The 16,159-nt window shown below is 33.7% G+C and overlaps 1 protein-coding gene across 2 annotated transcripts in view; it reads right to left on the bottom strand.

Moving 5' to 3' along the window:
• Positions 1 to 16,159, bottom strand: part of Epha3 (EPH receptor A3) — a 378,741-nt gene that overhangs the window by 264,597 nt on the left and 97,985 nt on the right. For both annotated transcript variants that reach the window (XM_004663303.2, XM_004663302.2), the window contains exon 3: positions 9,082 to 9,742. In XM_004663303.2, the coding sequence (XP_004663360.1) occupies positions 9,082 to 9,742 (661 nt within the window). The remainder of the gene's footprint in view (positions 1 to 9,081; positions 9,743 to 16,159) is intronic.

Raw genomic sequence — 16,159 nt, 5'->3', positions numbered from 1 at the left:
ATGTGATCTTTCCAAATGGCCCTTCCTTAAAGTCTACTTTCATCAAATATTATCAAACTTAAACATTCTTCTACAATTGTACTCTGTTAAAGTTCAGTGTCAGCTGTCAGAGTTGTAATGTAAAACCTTATTAGCTTTTAAACGTTCTACTCTGGAACTAACAAGGGTTTGTCAAAACCCTAAACACAGAGAGAAGTGAAGGAGAAATCACAGGAAAAGTTGGAAGCACTCAGAAAAGTGGTACTGACAAAAGCAATCTTTGTGAAATGTTCCCAGTGAATATCATACACTCTCAGTACCTCAATACCAAGTCAAACATTGTTGTCCATGTATTTGCATACTGTATGATTCTTTCACACAGGAGGGGATTGAGTAGAAGCTAAACTAAGCAAGCTAGTAAACTCTCTTGAGAATTGTTATGTGAATTTGATAAAAGTTAATGTTTCAAGATTTAAAATTCAGATGATTTCTCAATATTTGATGTTGAAAAAAGTGAAAATGCACATTTAACTGAAATTTATTGATCATAATGCTGCCAATAAATCAGAACCAAGGAAATTTATTTATGTGAAGTTAATGTAGTTAAAAGAAAGGAAATCTGAAATATTTCTGCACTGTTTAAATAAAGTTTATGATAAATAACAGTGGTAATTCTAAGAACTATTTGATAATGGCTTTTTCATACTTTTTATATATTGAACATAACTAGCAACCATTCCATTTAGAAAGTGTGAGTTAATTTTTTAATAAAAATCTAAGCATCTTATAGAGATGAATTTACATGTGACAAATATTTAGAAAGTATTTTACAAAGCAATATCTTCAAAATACAATAATGGAAACAACTTAGTTCAAGCAATACTGGCTCTATTTTTCTCTTCTGCAAATGAAATGATATTTCCACATTTAATTTCCCATTATAAATATTGTCCTAGAAGATTAAAATATACATTAAAAGTTTCTCAAACAAATAAATTTCTTAATACCCAATTATGCATGCACCAAAAAACTAACGACCTTGTCATTAACAAATTATCTAATTTTTTATTTGCACATTTGAAACACTGGACCAGGTAAAAGGTCTAAAAGCCTAAGGAACTTTGCATAATTATAATAATGGTAATGATGATGATAATTTGATTCTGTAAAAACAGATCCATCAATAAGCATTAAGTAAAATATATCTGTGAACTAGGCTAAAATATCAGGGAAAGTCCTTTATAATTACAGTGAAAATAATTTCCAGATAAATAAAGAGGAATAATATACATACATAAACAAAAATATCCTACTATTTTACCTCTGAATTAATAAGCTCTCATAACTCCAGTTAACCCATAAAAGGTGAAAAAGTCCATATTTTGCTGCTAAGCCATAGTTCTTATTTCATTGTAATTCCATACTAAAATGTGTCTAAAATTCTGAGATAATGTAGTGATTATTAAGGTTTTATTATAGTATTCATCCCTAGTCATTAACATCTTCTTATTCATTATGAGGCATTTAAGTGGTCAAATATGAACTCATTCACACTCTACATTTAACTCCTACATAAGTTTGTAATTAAATCCCTCCCTCATTACTTACAATAATCTGAAGTGTAGTATTTATAGCACAGAAGTTCACATTATTTTCTATTATCTTATATATGAAAATTTGTGGTTTAAATGTAAAATTCACTTCTTTCAATCTCAAAAATGAACTATGATATCTAAAGTAGTCATCAATCATACTCCCTGTATTTGTTCTTCCACTTATATTTGTAAGTTTTTATTTTATTTCTGTCTAGGTAATGACCAGTGATATCACATGGTAATTCACCTTAAGTTCATTAGGCATGTATTTCACGTGGCATACATCTTCTCCAATGAGTTTTTATTATAAAGGTGACTGTAACTGTACCTAATAAAATGCATAAATGAAAGCAATTCTTTCATTTGACAGCTCCAAGTACAATAGTTCCACAGATATCTTCTGTGCCTATTTATTTCTTTTTAACTTGCATGATTCATGTAAGCCAAGAACATTATGTCCAAAGTAGAATTTTAGAAAATGATTATTAAGAAAGAAATACAGTATTAAAAGGTTTAAAGATGTTGGACACTAAATATTTTGAAATGTATAGAATTTTTAAAACCTCATTTTTTTTTCTTTTTTTGGTTTTTCAAAGTAGGGTCTCATTCTAGTCTAGGCTGACCTGGAACTCACTATGTAGTCTCAGGGTAGACTAGAACTCACAGTTATCCTCCTACCTCTGCTTCCCCAGTGCTGGGATTAAAGGTGTGCGCCACCACGCCTGGCTAAAAGCTCATTATTATAGTTGGTGCTTGTTACCTAAAGCATATTCTTTAAAAACAGCCAAAGTTTGAGCCTTTCTGGAAGTATAAAGTAAATATGCTCTACTATAAGTTAATGGAAGTTTTGAATAATCACTTGGAGATACCCATACTATTAATAATAATAAGAGAATGAATTAAGTGAAAAATGGGAAAATTCAAGAGAGACTGATGTTTAGAAGAAGTGAAAAATCGTAAGTAGACAGTAGAGGAAAAGTCGCCCATAATTTCAATCTACCCATGAACTATATCCCCAGATAACACAGCATCTTCATTAAAGCACTACTTAAAGAAAGTAGGCAATCAGTAAATGATTGCTAAATACCTAAGTAAATAAATTCATTATTTTATTATTATTCAAGGTCTCTAAGACTACGGTAATAAAGATACTATAGAATGGATTATTTTATCAGGTCTAACTTGTGAAGTAGAGACAGAAATAAGAGTGTAAAGAAGGTTAACACATCTTGTTGAGGCTGACTGACTAGAGTGATGTCATTCAAATATATTTAACAACTTCTTGATATGATACAGTGCACTTAGCAATACGTTCATTAGCCATGTTGACAGGTTCCCTTATCTGGATGTAGAAATAGAGGATTGAACTGTGTAGCCATACAATCAGCTCATAGTATCCCTTAAGCACTTGTTAATGACAAGAGCCTTTTACTAACCAGCAACTAAATACAAGATGAGATTTGAGGAAATGTTTAGTGAGGGTTTGAACATCAAATTGTTATTCTTGATATATACATCTATGAAAGTCATATGATCTTGAATAAATTAAGGATTTTGTAGCTATTACTAAGATGTCATGACATATCTGTGTTAATTTGTTATCTGAAAACTTATTGACATTATTAACTTCCTAGGTGCACACTTTTTTATGAAAAAGCTCACTGGCTTGAAGAACAACGGGTGAGTAACTATTAAGGCCAAGGTAGAACAAAAAGGCTGTTATTTTGCATTTAAGTAAAGGAGTTCTCATTCAAACTGGAAAACACTGACTAACAAATATACTTTTCAAATTTCTATGAAGTCTTAAAGGATGAATTGATGCTGTATGGGCTAACTTACAAATTCATAATTTGTAATTATTTTCAAAATAAAAATTACATGTATAATGTAGATAGGTGTGAGCTTAGTGCCAATTAATTTTTGTGAGACAAAAAGTAATACCATTTGTTCTAAAAGAGAAAAGTGTGCTCATAAGTTAGTTAGTTATTTTGGGTTTTCAAGGTAATATCTTACTCTAGCCCAGATGATCCTCCTACTTCAGCCTCTTGAGTGCTGGGATGAAAGGCATGCACTGCTATGCTCAGATCCAAATTTATCTATAGTTATTTCTTTACTCCAACTATTTGTTACTTTCTAAGAACAGTTCAGATGAATGTACTATTTGCTGATTTTAACTCTATGTGTCCTAATAGTTAAATACATGAATTTGAAAGGAGATATAATCAATGTATTATCTTGTTTGACTTTCTGAGCAACATAGTAGATTTAAGATAAATAGCATGAGCTGAGTTCTGTTTTACTTTATGAGAATGCATAATTGATATAGTGATTTCATAGTAATTGAGCAGATGCTCTCAATTATATACTACCAGTATATAAATGAGATCTATTCAATTATATTCTGTTAGGTTCTAGATGCAAAACTTCTAATAAAGTGATCTTCTTGAAGAAATTCTCCTCAGGGAACAATCATAATATTTTTCCCTAAATTTTTGAAATATAGAACCTTTACCCAGCTCTAGAGAGTGTCTTACAATTGTGCATGTAGATTTCATAAACCATTCCAACATTCCACTAAGATCTTAGCTTTGCTCTATCTTCTCTGCTAAACAAGATGAATCATTAGATCAACCTGTTCTTGAAACCTTGACAGCTGCTTAAAAGAATATGAATAGGCAGAAGGAAGAATGGAGGGAGAGAATTTCTATCATAAGTCAGGAGTAAAGCAAACATAATTTTGAACAGTCATCAAAAAGTCTACATGTCTTTGTATATTATATCAAACACACTTTTCTATTAAGTGGTAAATGTAACAGAGTAAAGAATAAAGTTAACATTCCAGAAAGAATGTGCTGCAGATAAAGCTCACAGCAACAGATTCTCGAGTGACATTAATAAGGTATTTGGTACACTAAGTCTAAACAAATTTTGTATGATCTGGAATATTTATAGTAACCTCCTGTTATCTGCCTCAGATGCAATTAATTGGCCATATAAAAATCCATTAGTATTTTCATTTCTTATTTTCAAACTAAACCAGAGTAGATAACACAATTCATTAGCCAGGATTAAAATGAAAACAATAAATTAATAAAAAAGGCCATGATGTTCCCTTGGAATTGATGCAAAACTCTGCAATACTTCTCAACAGGGGAATCTGGATGCGCTCTTTTGCTGGGATGTACAACATAGTAAGATCATAATCAAGGGAGTCTCCATTATCAATGAGTGAAAGCTATTAGAAGATGATGTGGAGTCAGTGCAACTTCATAATTTTGTTTTTTTTTTTATTTTTTTAAGTTAAGTAGAAAGTTTTGTGAATACATCTTGTTAGTGCCCATTTCCCTCCTCCCTGCTCCCATTACATTGAGGGTGCTTCTTAATGGGATTGTGGGTTATGCAATGTGAGAATCTCAGTCAGTCATTGTAGGGTGTGGGACAATGCCTGTGGACATTCCCTTTCCACTCTATGGCTCTTACATTCATTCTGCCCCCTCTGCAACAAAAGTTTTTCAATATTTTTTTATATATTACTTAATTTTTACTATTTTTAGTAATGCTGATGTTTGTCTCCAGGCCTTCATTAATACTAGGCAATCAGTACGTCACTGAAGAGACAATTTATACTAGAACACAGCCTAGATATGGTTATATACATTGTAAATGAAGAGAAATACAGTACTTTCTTACTTTGCTAAATATGAGAGACAGGGACTGACGAGAAGTGCTCTGCAAGAGGAACTTCTGGTAATCAAAGCTGATGTGTGACTTCTGTCCTTCCTTATTCATCTACCTTACATCTTGTTACCTATTCATGTTCATTTCTAAATACATTTCTTTAAGTCATATTTGCTGAAATAGCTGAAATATTTTTGAACTCTGAAGTATGTATTTTCTGTCTTTCTAGTTTGATTATCATTAAATTGCTAAGTGAGTCTTTAATTGTCAGGATTTATTTCTTCCTGTTTTAAACTCTACCTCTAAATAGTAAATAATAAATTGAAATATAAAAGGCACAATTTTCTAGAATTTCTAGAATTTATGTATTCTCTTACCTACCCTGACAGATAAATGCAAAACCAAAAGCAAAAGGAAGACTAGCAACATAGTATTGCTTCTTATTGCAGAAACCTTTATTTCTAGAGTCTGTCTCCTCATGTTCTAATGAGTCCTTTGTCTGTAATACTATCATAAAAAAGGTTTACTTCTTTGTATATTTATTTATTATTTATTGATATAGGGTCTCACACTACAGCCATGTTTAGCTTTGAATTCCCTATTTAGCTCAAGCCAGTCTCAAACTCATGGAAAACTTCTTGTCTGAGCTTCCTAAGTGCTGTATTTAAAGGTGTGTGGCACCATGCCAGGTTTCTTGCTATATGAAATTATTGTTAACTTAGCTTTGTCTCATAAATCTATTAAAACTCTGTTAGCTCAGAGGTAGAGTCTATAAGAATTTTAAAGCATGAACACATATATCTTTGAAGTATAAACTAAACTAATATAACAATGTCAATATTTGTCATTATCTTTCTAATGTTCTATAAAGGACTTGACACGTGGACGTGGGGCTCTATAAGTATTGAATCAAATATATGGTTAAAGGAAATTTTCTCTATATTATGTAAAGTTGGACTGTTGTGAAAGCAAACATTTAAAACACCCTAAACATAACCCATGGCTAGAATTGTATCCCTGTAGAAAGCTGCTATGTTTTTTTTTATTGATCATTTAAAAAGAGCCAGATGTGTTTATTGAATACAAAACATTTTTATCAAGATAATTTTCTCATCAAATGGAGATTGTCATGTTTTCATCATTCAGTTCCCTGGACTTGAAGTGTCCCAATTATCTGTCTATATTAGAAAAGATAACTCTGGATATTATATTAGCACAGTCAGAAAATGACTTGGTAATGAGATTTAAATCTTATTTTAGACCTTACTGTCACACAAACTCAGAAGACAACACTCTCATGAGACTCTTAGGTATTTTAAAGGTATCAGTATAATAATTTGATTAAAAAGCATAATGCTATATTTTGGAATGTGTAAGATATACAAGCTGTGACTGTTCTTACTCCAAATATTTCAAAGCACCAGAGCAGTGAAACTAATGCTGTAATCACAAAACCTTCCCATAGTTAATCAACAATTTCTATGATTAATTAAGAAGTCTTCAAAATGAATCTCTTTTTCTACTATGCTGGCAAGGCCTATTGTCCCCATGAGAGAAGATTTATTGCTCTGTCTTACATTATTCACTTATGTATCTGTCTTTTGTACAAGATTGTGAGCTCCTAGAAGGTAGATATAATGACTTATTCATTTACATTTCTCCTGTGCCTGACATATGGTTACTTTGTATTAACAGATGGTAAGAAATACTTATTGAATTAAATTTGGTAGACTATACGGCACATGCACAATACTTGACAATTTACAAATCCAGATTTTAATTATTGTCATCCAACATAGCCTTCTATTCCCCATCCCACCACCGGAAAAAAAAAAAATGATCTTTTGACTAGTAATTCACTGTTAAAAATATGAAAATAAAAGAAAGTGAGCTGATCTAGATGAAGCTTGTAATAGATTCTTGGCTACTGATAAATCTTTCTGATAAACCTTTGGGGTTCAAGCGTGTCCTTCAAGCTACTATCCTCCAACTCCCGTGGCACTTACGTACTTGCACATCCTCTTTTCTGTCACTGTTGGACAGTATGGCCAGAAAGCAGTGTCGGCTGACATTGAGATTATAGCCTTGGGGACTTGCCTGCTTAGCTTCCCATCTGAATTGTCATACTTTTCACTGAGGAATTAATGTCAAGGTACTAACTTACCAAAAGATCCTTTTGTTCTTAGATATGCATTAAATATTTGTTGAATGGATTTTTTTTTCAATTCCTTTTGAGATAAGTCTTTTAGGATTTTATTTGAAATAAATCTCAAAAATGCCATATTGCAGAAGTAAGTACTCATTAACAATACAATTCAAACTAGAAAATAAAGTTTTATCTAGTCATTAATACAAGCATCTAATAATTAGTATGCCTTTTCAGGGTAAGAACATTTACCACCATGCTGACACCAATGTACTTGTGCTGATTTCCTAAGTAATAAACGACATGGCCAAATGGTAGCATGCAGATTACCATTTACTCACAACTAATGTGGTTTTATAAACCAAGCACATAGTCCAAAACAAGATGATACAGTCTATGCAGATTTTAGAATAGACAAACTATTGACACAGTATATTCTTTTCTTCCTCTGGGTCTGACGACTATGCCTTACTGAATGACCATCATTAGAATAAGTGAATAAATTCTCTTAACAATAATCGAGTAGCAAACCAAAGGATGGAAATAAACAAGGGCCACAGGATCATAATTAACATCCTTCTCTATATATTTATACTTCTAAAATATAAGTCATGTTTTCTTATGTTAAGCCATGAAAACTTTTCTACAAGTAAGTGACAAGGTTTGAAACTAAGTCAAATTATGATCTGGAATATCTGATAAACAATTTTATATAAAAATATTTTAACTTATTTTATAGCAAACACAAGGAGATTTTATCAGTAAAAATAACCCTGAAGGGTGAATTTTGATTTTATGATAGCATATTGTTTAAAATATGCATTACAACACAACAGAGATACAGGTGTGCTCTGGATAATAAAAATGGTAAAATAATGGGGCCAGATAAATTTTAAGAACTACCCTAGTATAACCAAATGGAAATACATCAGTACTGGATTTGAAAGTAATACAAATTTGTGAAGCATTAATCCTTTTAAGCAAACATTTATTTGATAGGCAAGTATTACTGATGAACAGAACACACTTTATGGAAATTAAGTCAATAATTCTATGAGATAAATATGTACAGATACAACACCACAATATCTATTTCTGTTAGAATTATACTACCTGAGTACCAAAGATGTTCCTACCTTTAATTTCAAAGAGATAATTTTTTTTAAATTTCAGTTTATGCAGTTAGAATAAGTCACTGAATACCAAGCAATACATAAAAATAGCATTTATGGGCTAGAGAGATGGCTTACTGATTACGGCACTTGCCTCTGAGCCCTAAAGCCTCATATTCAATCCTTCAGATCCCGTGTAAGCTATACACACAGTGACACAAGTACAGAATGTCACACATGCACACAAAGGAACACATGCATCTGGATTTTGATTGCAGTAGCTGTAGGCCCTGGCATTTCCCTCTCCCTCTCTCTCTCTCTCAGAAAAATAATAGCATTATGACATCACTACAAGGTACACAATAGCATCCAAGCATAACAGTTATTAATATTTCTACAACAAATGATGAAACAACATGTCAAATGGGATGAATTTACTTTAGAACAGACTGGTGAATCTGAGGCAGGTTTTGCTCCCAAGGGAGTTCAGATTGGGTTCATTTCTTCCCTGTAGTACAAAATGACCTCATTGGTATAAAATGCTGTCTTAAGGAAAATGGAACATGCTTACCTTGGCACATGAAACCCCGTTCTTCATACCCAGCATTGCATGAACACTTGCCGATGGGTACTAGCCATTCTCCTTCAGTGCTGCAGTACATCCGGGGAGGATCTTCCTCCTTGGAGTTATTGACACAGGAGCCCCTCACCTCCACCAGGGACTGTGAGTCCATGGGAACTGTGTCTGGAAACATAGCCAGGTTCTTCACTGTAAATGGACACTTTTTGAAATATACTCTCACAGACACCAGGGCCACACAAGCACCCACATCTTGAAAGGCCAAGTAAAATCCCTTTTTACTGATAGGACCCACTTCTCTAATTTCAGTGTTGAGTTTCAGAATACGGTCCCCAAGGTCCATCTGGGTGAAGCTTTCATCAGCTGCAATGGTGTCGATCTTGGTAAACTGATGCTCCCAGAATTTGACACCATGGTCATCATCAGACTCCATGTAGTACAGGTTGAAAGTCTCTTTACAAGTTCCCAGAACTAATGGAATACTATTGCAGTCCCGGAGGGTGAATTTGAGCTCCACATAGATCTTCTGAGCTGAGTTCCTGGAGACCCAGTTTGTCCTCAGCCAATTATTTTGACTGTGATCCATGACATTGCACACCTGGTATGTCCTAATGGGTGTATAATGTTCATCAACACCACTGATCTCTTCCCACTGAAGAATCAAGGAAAGAGAGAGAGAATTAGTGACATAAGCATTTGGAATGTCAAATGAGACAAGAGGGCCAAAGGCATCACAGGAAAAAAAAATAAGCAATTTGCATGATACTCATATAAGAAACGAATAACATACCTTTTTGTATTTTTTTTATTATTTGCTAGTGTGTATGAGTTCACTGATACAAAATTATTCATGGTGTGTATGCATACACTTTACTTGCATTGCAGTTTGTTGGTCAACCAGGCAAATGTCATTTACATATTCACTTCACCTAGTGAAATATCCCTTGAGTAGAAGCTTAAAGGAGACATTGGCAATGGCAGAGAATGAAAGCTACTACAGCCTAAAATTCATTTCTAATATTCCTTACGTACTTCAATTCAGATGTTGGTAAATTTATTATATTGTTCATTAAAGGGGTTCTAAATGGTGTCATTGCCATGAATTTAAAAAAAAAATCTGTGAACCTCACCCATGTGAGAAATATACTTTGAGTGCCAGGCATGGTGGTGCACACCTTTAATCCCAGCATTCAGTAGGCGGAGGTAAGAGAATCACTGTGAGTTCGAGGCCACCCTAAGACTACTGAGTGAATTTCAGGTCAGCTTGGGCTAGAGCAAGACTCTACCTCAAAAATAAATAAATAAATATAGTTTGAAAACTTATTCACAATTAACTATTAAATTACAAAAATTAAATAAATAAAAATAAAAATTGCTACTGATTTTAATAACTTTTATTATCTAGCACGTAGAATCAAAGGTAAACACTTAAGAGCAAATTGGCTTTACTTTATTGTTATATGCATGATCATCTCAACAAAGGAATAAATTGGCATTATTTTAGATAACCCCAGAAGTAATATACACAGCTGGGTATAGTGGAAACATCTTTAATCTCAGCATTCCATGAGGCAGACATACAAAGATTGCTGTGAGTCAGAGGCCAGCTTGGAATAACATAGTGAATTTCACTTTAGCCTGGCTCTCTAGAGAGAGACCCTACTCTAAAAAAATGAAATATGTATATAGATAGATAGATAGATAGATAGATAGATAGATAGATAGATAGATATATCATATTAGTATCTCACTGGTAGGAAAGAGAATATTCACAATATATTTTAATAATTAGCAACATATCATTTTCAGAGATTCATTATGAGTATGAATTGTATAGGAAGCGTTCCAAAGGGACAAGGAACATCTCAATTCTTGGTATTTAATATTATTATGACCATAGTAATAAAATCACATTCAATGCAAAATTAAATAATAATATTAATATGAGAGAGTAAAAAATGAAATATACTTAGAAGGACCAAGAAATATTCATTGTTGAATAACAGTGTTCTGGGAAACAGTCTGAGCTATGGTTACTTTGGCTCTACAGTGACTTACAAAGTAAATGACTTATACATTTGATTCTTGTGACAGTCTCACAGAAAGTCACATAGTAATGTTCTTTTTGTAGAAAAAAATCAATTTACTTTACATGTTATATTTTCCATTCAAGATTTCCTTATAATATATGATTTTTCAATTTGATGAATCTTCTGAAAATTTCTTTTGTAATAAGCATGACTTCACAAAACATTAAAAAGCACATCATGTAGAGATTTGCATAATATGATATAAAATATGATTTTCATTTTTATTTCTCACTGTAGGTTAACTTTGGCAAGCTAGCACAAGTCCTTGAATGTAGAGGTATAAATTGCATGAAGATAACACAAACAGCACTGGCATGCTTTGCACATAAAAGGTTGCACAGAGCAATTATCACTTCATTAAATTGTAATGAAGACCAAATTGTCTGTAAGTGAAGGTGGGTTGGCACGTCCAGCCATTCGCACAAACAGCAAGTCTCTACTTCTCAGAATTAGTGAGGAATGTAGACAGAAGAAATAAAATCTCCAAGTGAACATTTTCTTTTTATTGTAGCCACAACAAAGATTATTAAATAAAGCTGCTGCTATAATGGCATGCTTTATACATTTAAAAAATGCCCAGCTTTGTTATGTCTTTCTCCTCTTGGAGCTGGAGTGTAATGTTTATGAATTATTAGAGATACTATACTGCTATTGGAATTGTCCTCAGGCAGGTATGGCAGAAGGTAATAGGTGACTGGTACAACTGATGCACAGAATTGGGCAATACAAACATTTCTCCCTCATTTTATTAATCCTTCTGCAGAATAGGGAACAGATTTAGAAAAACCTTAAAATATTTCCTTAAATTCTCTAAAATCAACTATTCTGTGATTTGGCCTTCTTTAGATCCATCCACACAACTTTTATTATTAGGTCACAGAGATCAGAGTTGAATGCTGTGTTATTTCTTGTTCTAGATCCTTGTAGCTATAAGATACACACGTCAAGACTTACTTTCCTTGGAGATGTCATTCTGAAATCTATTCCAAGCTGTATAATTGCAACAAGCTTCAGCGAAGAGAGTGGTGAATGCTGAGGAAATTCTGTTTATATTTTCTAAACAACACACTTCCTGTTCACTGGAGCTAAACATGTTCTTTGGAAATATTTTCAATAATTATCTTTTGAACTGATAACCATTTCTGGGTACCTCCATTAATTGTAACTGAGAATGTATTTTGCCATTGATATTAATTCCTCTCATAACTAATATTTTTAGTGAGACCCTAATAGGGAGTGAGAGCACTGAAGTTTACAGTTTAGGTAAAATGGGAGAAGCTGCAGTATAGTCACTATAGAGATCAGTAGGATTCAGGAATGCAAGAAAATGTGAATTATATTTAAATGAATTAATTTAGAGACCAAAAAATGGTTTCTCAGAAATTTGCATAGACAATAAAAAGAAAATGGTATCAGTAGCAATCTAATGTTAGCTTTATATTTCAATTGTTATTAAGAAAATCAAGTTCTACACTTCATAAAATGTTAATGATGATCATGTTACAAAATTGTGATATTAAGTAGGTTCATGTTATTACTTACCTCACCCATTTTTATTCCTCTAATTCTCTCCTCTTGTTTAAACAAATTTCCTTCATAAAATTAAGTATACATCTGAGAAATTTTGAGTACTTACTAAGCAGGATGGCCTTGAACTCGTGGTAATCCACCTACCCCTGTCTCTCAAGTGCTGGGATTAAAGGCATGTGCCACCATAACTGACTAAAATTTTCATTTTTTTTTTTTGGTGTTTTTGTTTTTTTGAGGTAGGGTCTCACTCTAGCTCAGGCTGACCTGGAATTCACTATGTAGTCTCAGGGTGGCCTTGAACTCATGGCGATCCTCCTACCTCTGCCTCCCAAGTGCTGGGATTAAAGGCGTGTGCCACCACGCCCGGCCTTAAAATTTTCATTTTTAATCCATGTATATAAACTCTTATAGTAATGATGCCATTGTTAAATTTGTAGGCATATCTGTGTCCACATTTTATTTCTGTTTATTCACAGTTTTCTAAGGCAAATCAAATCTTAAAATTATTTGAGCATTACTTGGATATAATATTTCTAAGAGTGTAATACAAAATGTGTGTAATGTAGATCAGTTGATGCAAATTAAGAGTAGAACTTTAGAATTTGATTTTTGCTTCGGTGTGTGAATGTAGTATCAGCATTGTGATTGAGTCCAGGCGGCCAGGAAGAAAGAAGTAGGGATTTAGAAGCCAGGAAATCAGCACTGATGACAAAACATGGGCCAAAGTCTTAGGATAGAAATGCCAAGATAGGACATAGCAGACAAGTTCAATAAGAAATACTATACCACTGCCAAGCTCTAGCCTCTAAATATTCCATAGAATTTTCATAGTGTAATTAAAGGTGCTTCACTGAACATAAGGAGAGAAGTAGACTAGTTTGGGTAATGTACAGTGAAAACATAAGAAAAGCTAATAAGAAGAAATGACCAGAAGTTCTTGATGAGGAAAGTCAATGAAGGTTTTAGAGAGAGCACGTCAGTTATGAATGGTGTGTTGGCAAGTCAGTGCTGTCATGAACAATGTGCTGGCCTTGCTAACTTCTGCAGTTACAATATGATGCTACAAAACTCACCATGTCTCCAGACAGCCTGAGTGGCTGGGGACCCTTGAGTCAGCTATGACCACTTGACTTAGATTCTGTCTCTGCACAGCTCTGAATTGAACTCAATGAATGATACTTCAAGTTTCCTTATCACTTCTTTAATTTCACACTCTCACTCCTGTAGACAAATGTCCACATCTCTTGAAGGACTGATTTACCTGTTTCAATGGTTCTCAATCCTGGCCTCATGTTAGCTTGTGAACTTTTGTTTTTGTCACTGTTTTGTTTTGATTTTCTATGGCCTACTTGATTGAAACGTATCCTCATGTATGACAACCAATGAACGCCATTGATTCTTTTTTTTTTTTTTTAATTTATTTATTTGAGAGCGACAGACACAGAGAGAAAGACAGATAGAGGGAGAGAGAGAGAATGGGCGGGCCAGGGCTTCCAGCCTCTGCAAACGAACTCCAGACGCGTGCGCCCCCTTGTGCATCTGGCTAACGTGGGACCTGGGGAACCGAGCCTCGAACCGGGGTCCTTAGGCTTCACAGGCAAGCGCTTAACCGCTAAGCCATCTCTCTAGCCCATGCCATTGATTCTTAGTCTCCTGCAATTCTTTTCTTCCCGGTTCTCAGTGACTTGACAGAATTCTCTACTATTAGCTGCTATGATGTCTACATCCCTATATAAACTCTGCAATGTGTTTATCCTTCTTCACATCTGCTTTTGCACTCCAAATTTACCAAGGACCATGCTTACTTTATATTGAAACTCAACTGAAAGACCCCACCTTCTACCTCCCAAAAAGGATTGTGAGATATTACAGCAAGCAAAGATGGTTCTATTCCTAACTGGTGTTACATGTAAAACATGAGCATAAATTCATACAAGCAAACAGTAAATAGTATATGAATTACATTCTCCAATGCATCTTTCCAGTATGAATGAATCATAATTTATTTCACACCTACCCATTCAATAATTTATTACAGTTTGAGAGCTTCCCTCTATTATTTTTCGGTGGTGATTTTTGAAAATAATAGAAGTGTTAGCCAATTCTGCATGGATATAATAAATATTTCTGTGTTGGGATGGAGAGATGGCTTAGCGGTTAACTGCTTGCCTGTGAAGCCTAAGGACCCCTGTTCGAGGCTCAATTCTCCAGGCCCTATGTTAGCCAGATGCACAAGGGGGTGCATGCATCTGGAGTTCGTTTGCAGTGGCTGGAAGCCCTGGTGCGCCCATTCTCTCTCTAAATAAATAAAAATGAACAAAAAAATTTTAAAAAAATCTGTGTATGGAATGTAAACAGGAAAACCCTATGTAATAAAAAGATGATAAAATATAATTTTTGTTATCTAGACGTTGATACTAGAGGAGGCATAGCTGCCACACAGAACTGGAGTAGGTAGGCTCTCCATGTGAGGTACTATGAAGGAAGCAAGAATTGTTACTTGAAGGAAAGTCTCAGAAAATAATTAAGGATGGAATGGAAAGGCAGGCTGGCTAGAACTAACATAAGTATAAATATGAGGGATGTACCAGAGGAGAAAAGACAAAATCAGGAGATTATTAAGGTTTTAATTCTTAAGTAAGGTAAGTTCCACTGTGGCTGGAAGAGGAGGAATCCTGTGAATAATTAGAGCAGGAAGACTCCACCATTTGGGAACTACGATTCGACATGCCTTTGCCTAAATTACTTCTATGAGAAATGAGTAAAGATTAGAACATGGTGAGATATATATACTTCAAAATCAAGGAAAGAGCAGGAAGTCGAGATATTTATTCCGAATTCTGCTGAAAAAATACACACTCATCATTTCCCAAAAGATGGAAATTTCACTGATTTTTATAAATGTGTAACATATATGCATATAAGCAGGATATAACCATTCATTTTATCATAATTTTTGACTATTCAAACATTTTTTAGGAAGACTTCATCTTGAAAGATGTAATTACAATAGGGAAAAAATCAATGTACGTAAGTCAATTTTATTAATATTCCTGTGAAAATATCTTCATTATACTTTTTATATCTCCTTTCAAGAACATTCAACTTTTATAGACTATGATGTGTTAAGCACTAGCTGATATTTGATAAAGAAAAACGTGGCTATCTGTTCTTATAGAACACAGTATCTACCAATTTTATCCACTGCTATTCTAGGTAAGATATATGCATTCATTTCCTTATTAATTATACTTTCTTTTTTTATATGGTCTTGGGTTTGGATCAGTTTCACTTCCCATGCATCTGTGCCTAAAACCAACTTCATACCCCACAGAGATTTACTAAAATTAAATGACATATGATGTGCCAATTATGAAACATATATAATTAACAAAGAACCGGAAAGGGCTTTTCGTTACATAAGTCATTGGATTAAAAAACAAAACAAA

Source organism: Jaculus jaculus, chromosome 4 (assembly GCF_020740685.1).
Source record: "Jaculus jaculus isolate mJacJac1 chromosome 4, mJacJac1.mat.Y.cur, whole genome shotgun sequence".
Taxonomy (NCBI): Eukaryota; Metazoa; Chordata; class Mammalia; order Rodentia; family Dipodidae; genus Jaculus; species Jaculus jaculus.
The sequence above is the reverse complement of the archived record's forward strand: the minus strand, read 5'-3'. Positions and strand labels throughout refer to the sequence as shown.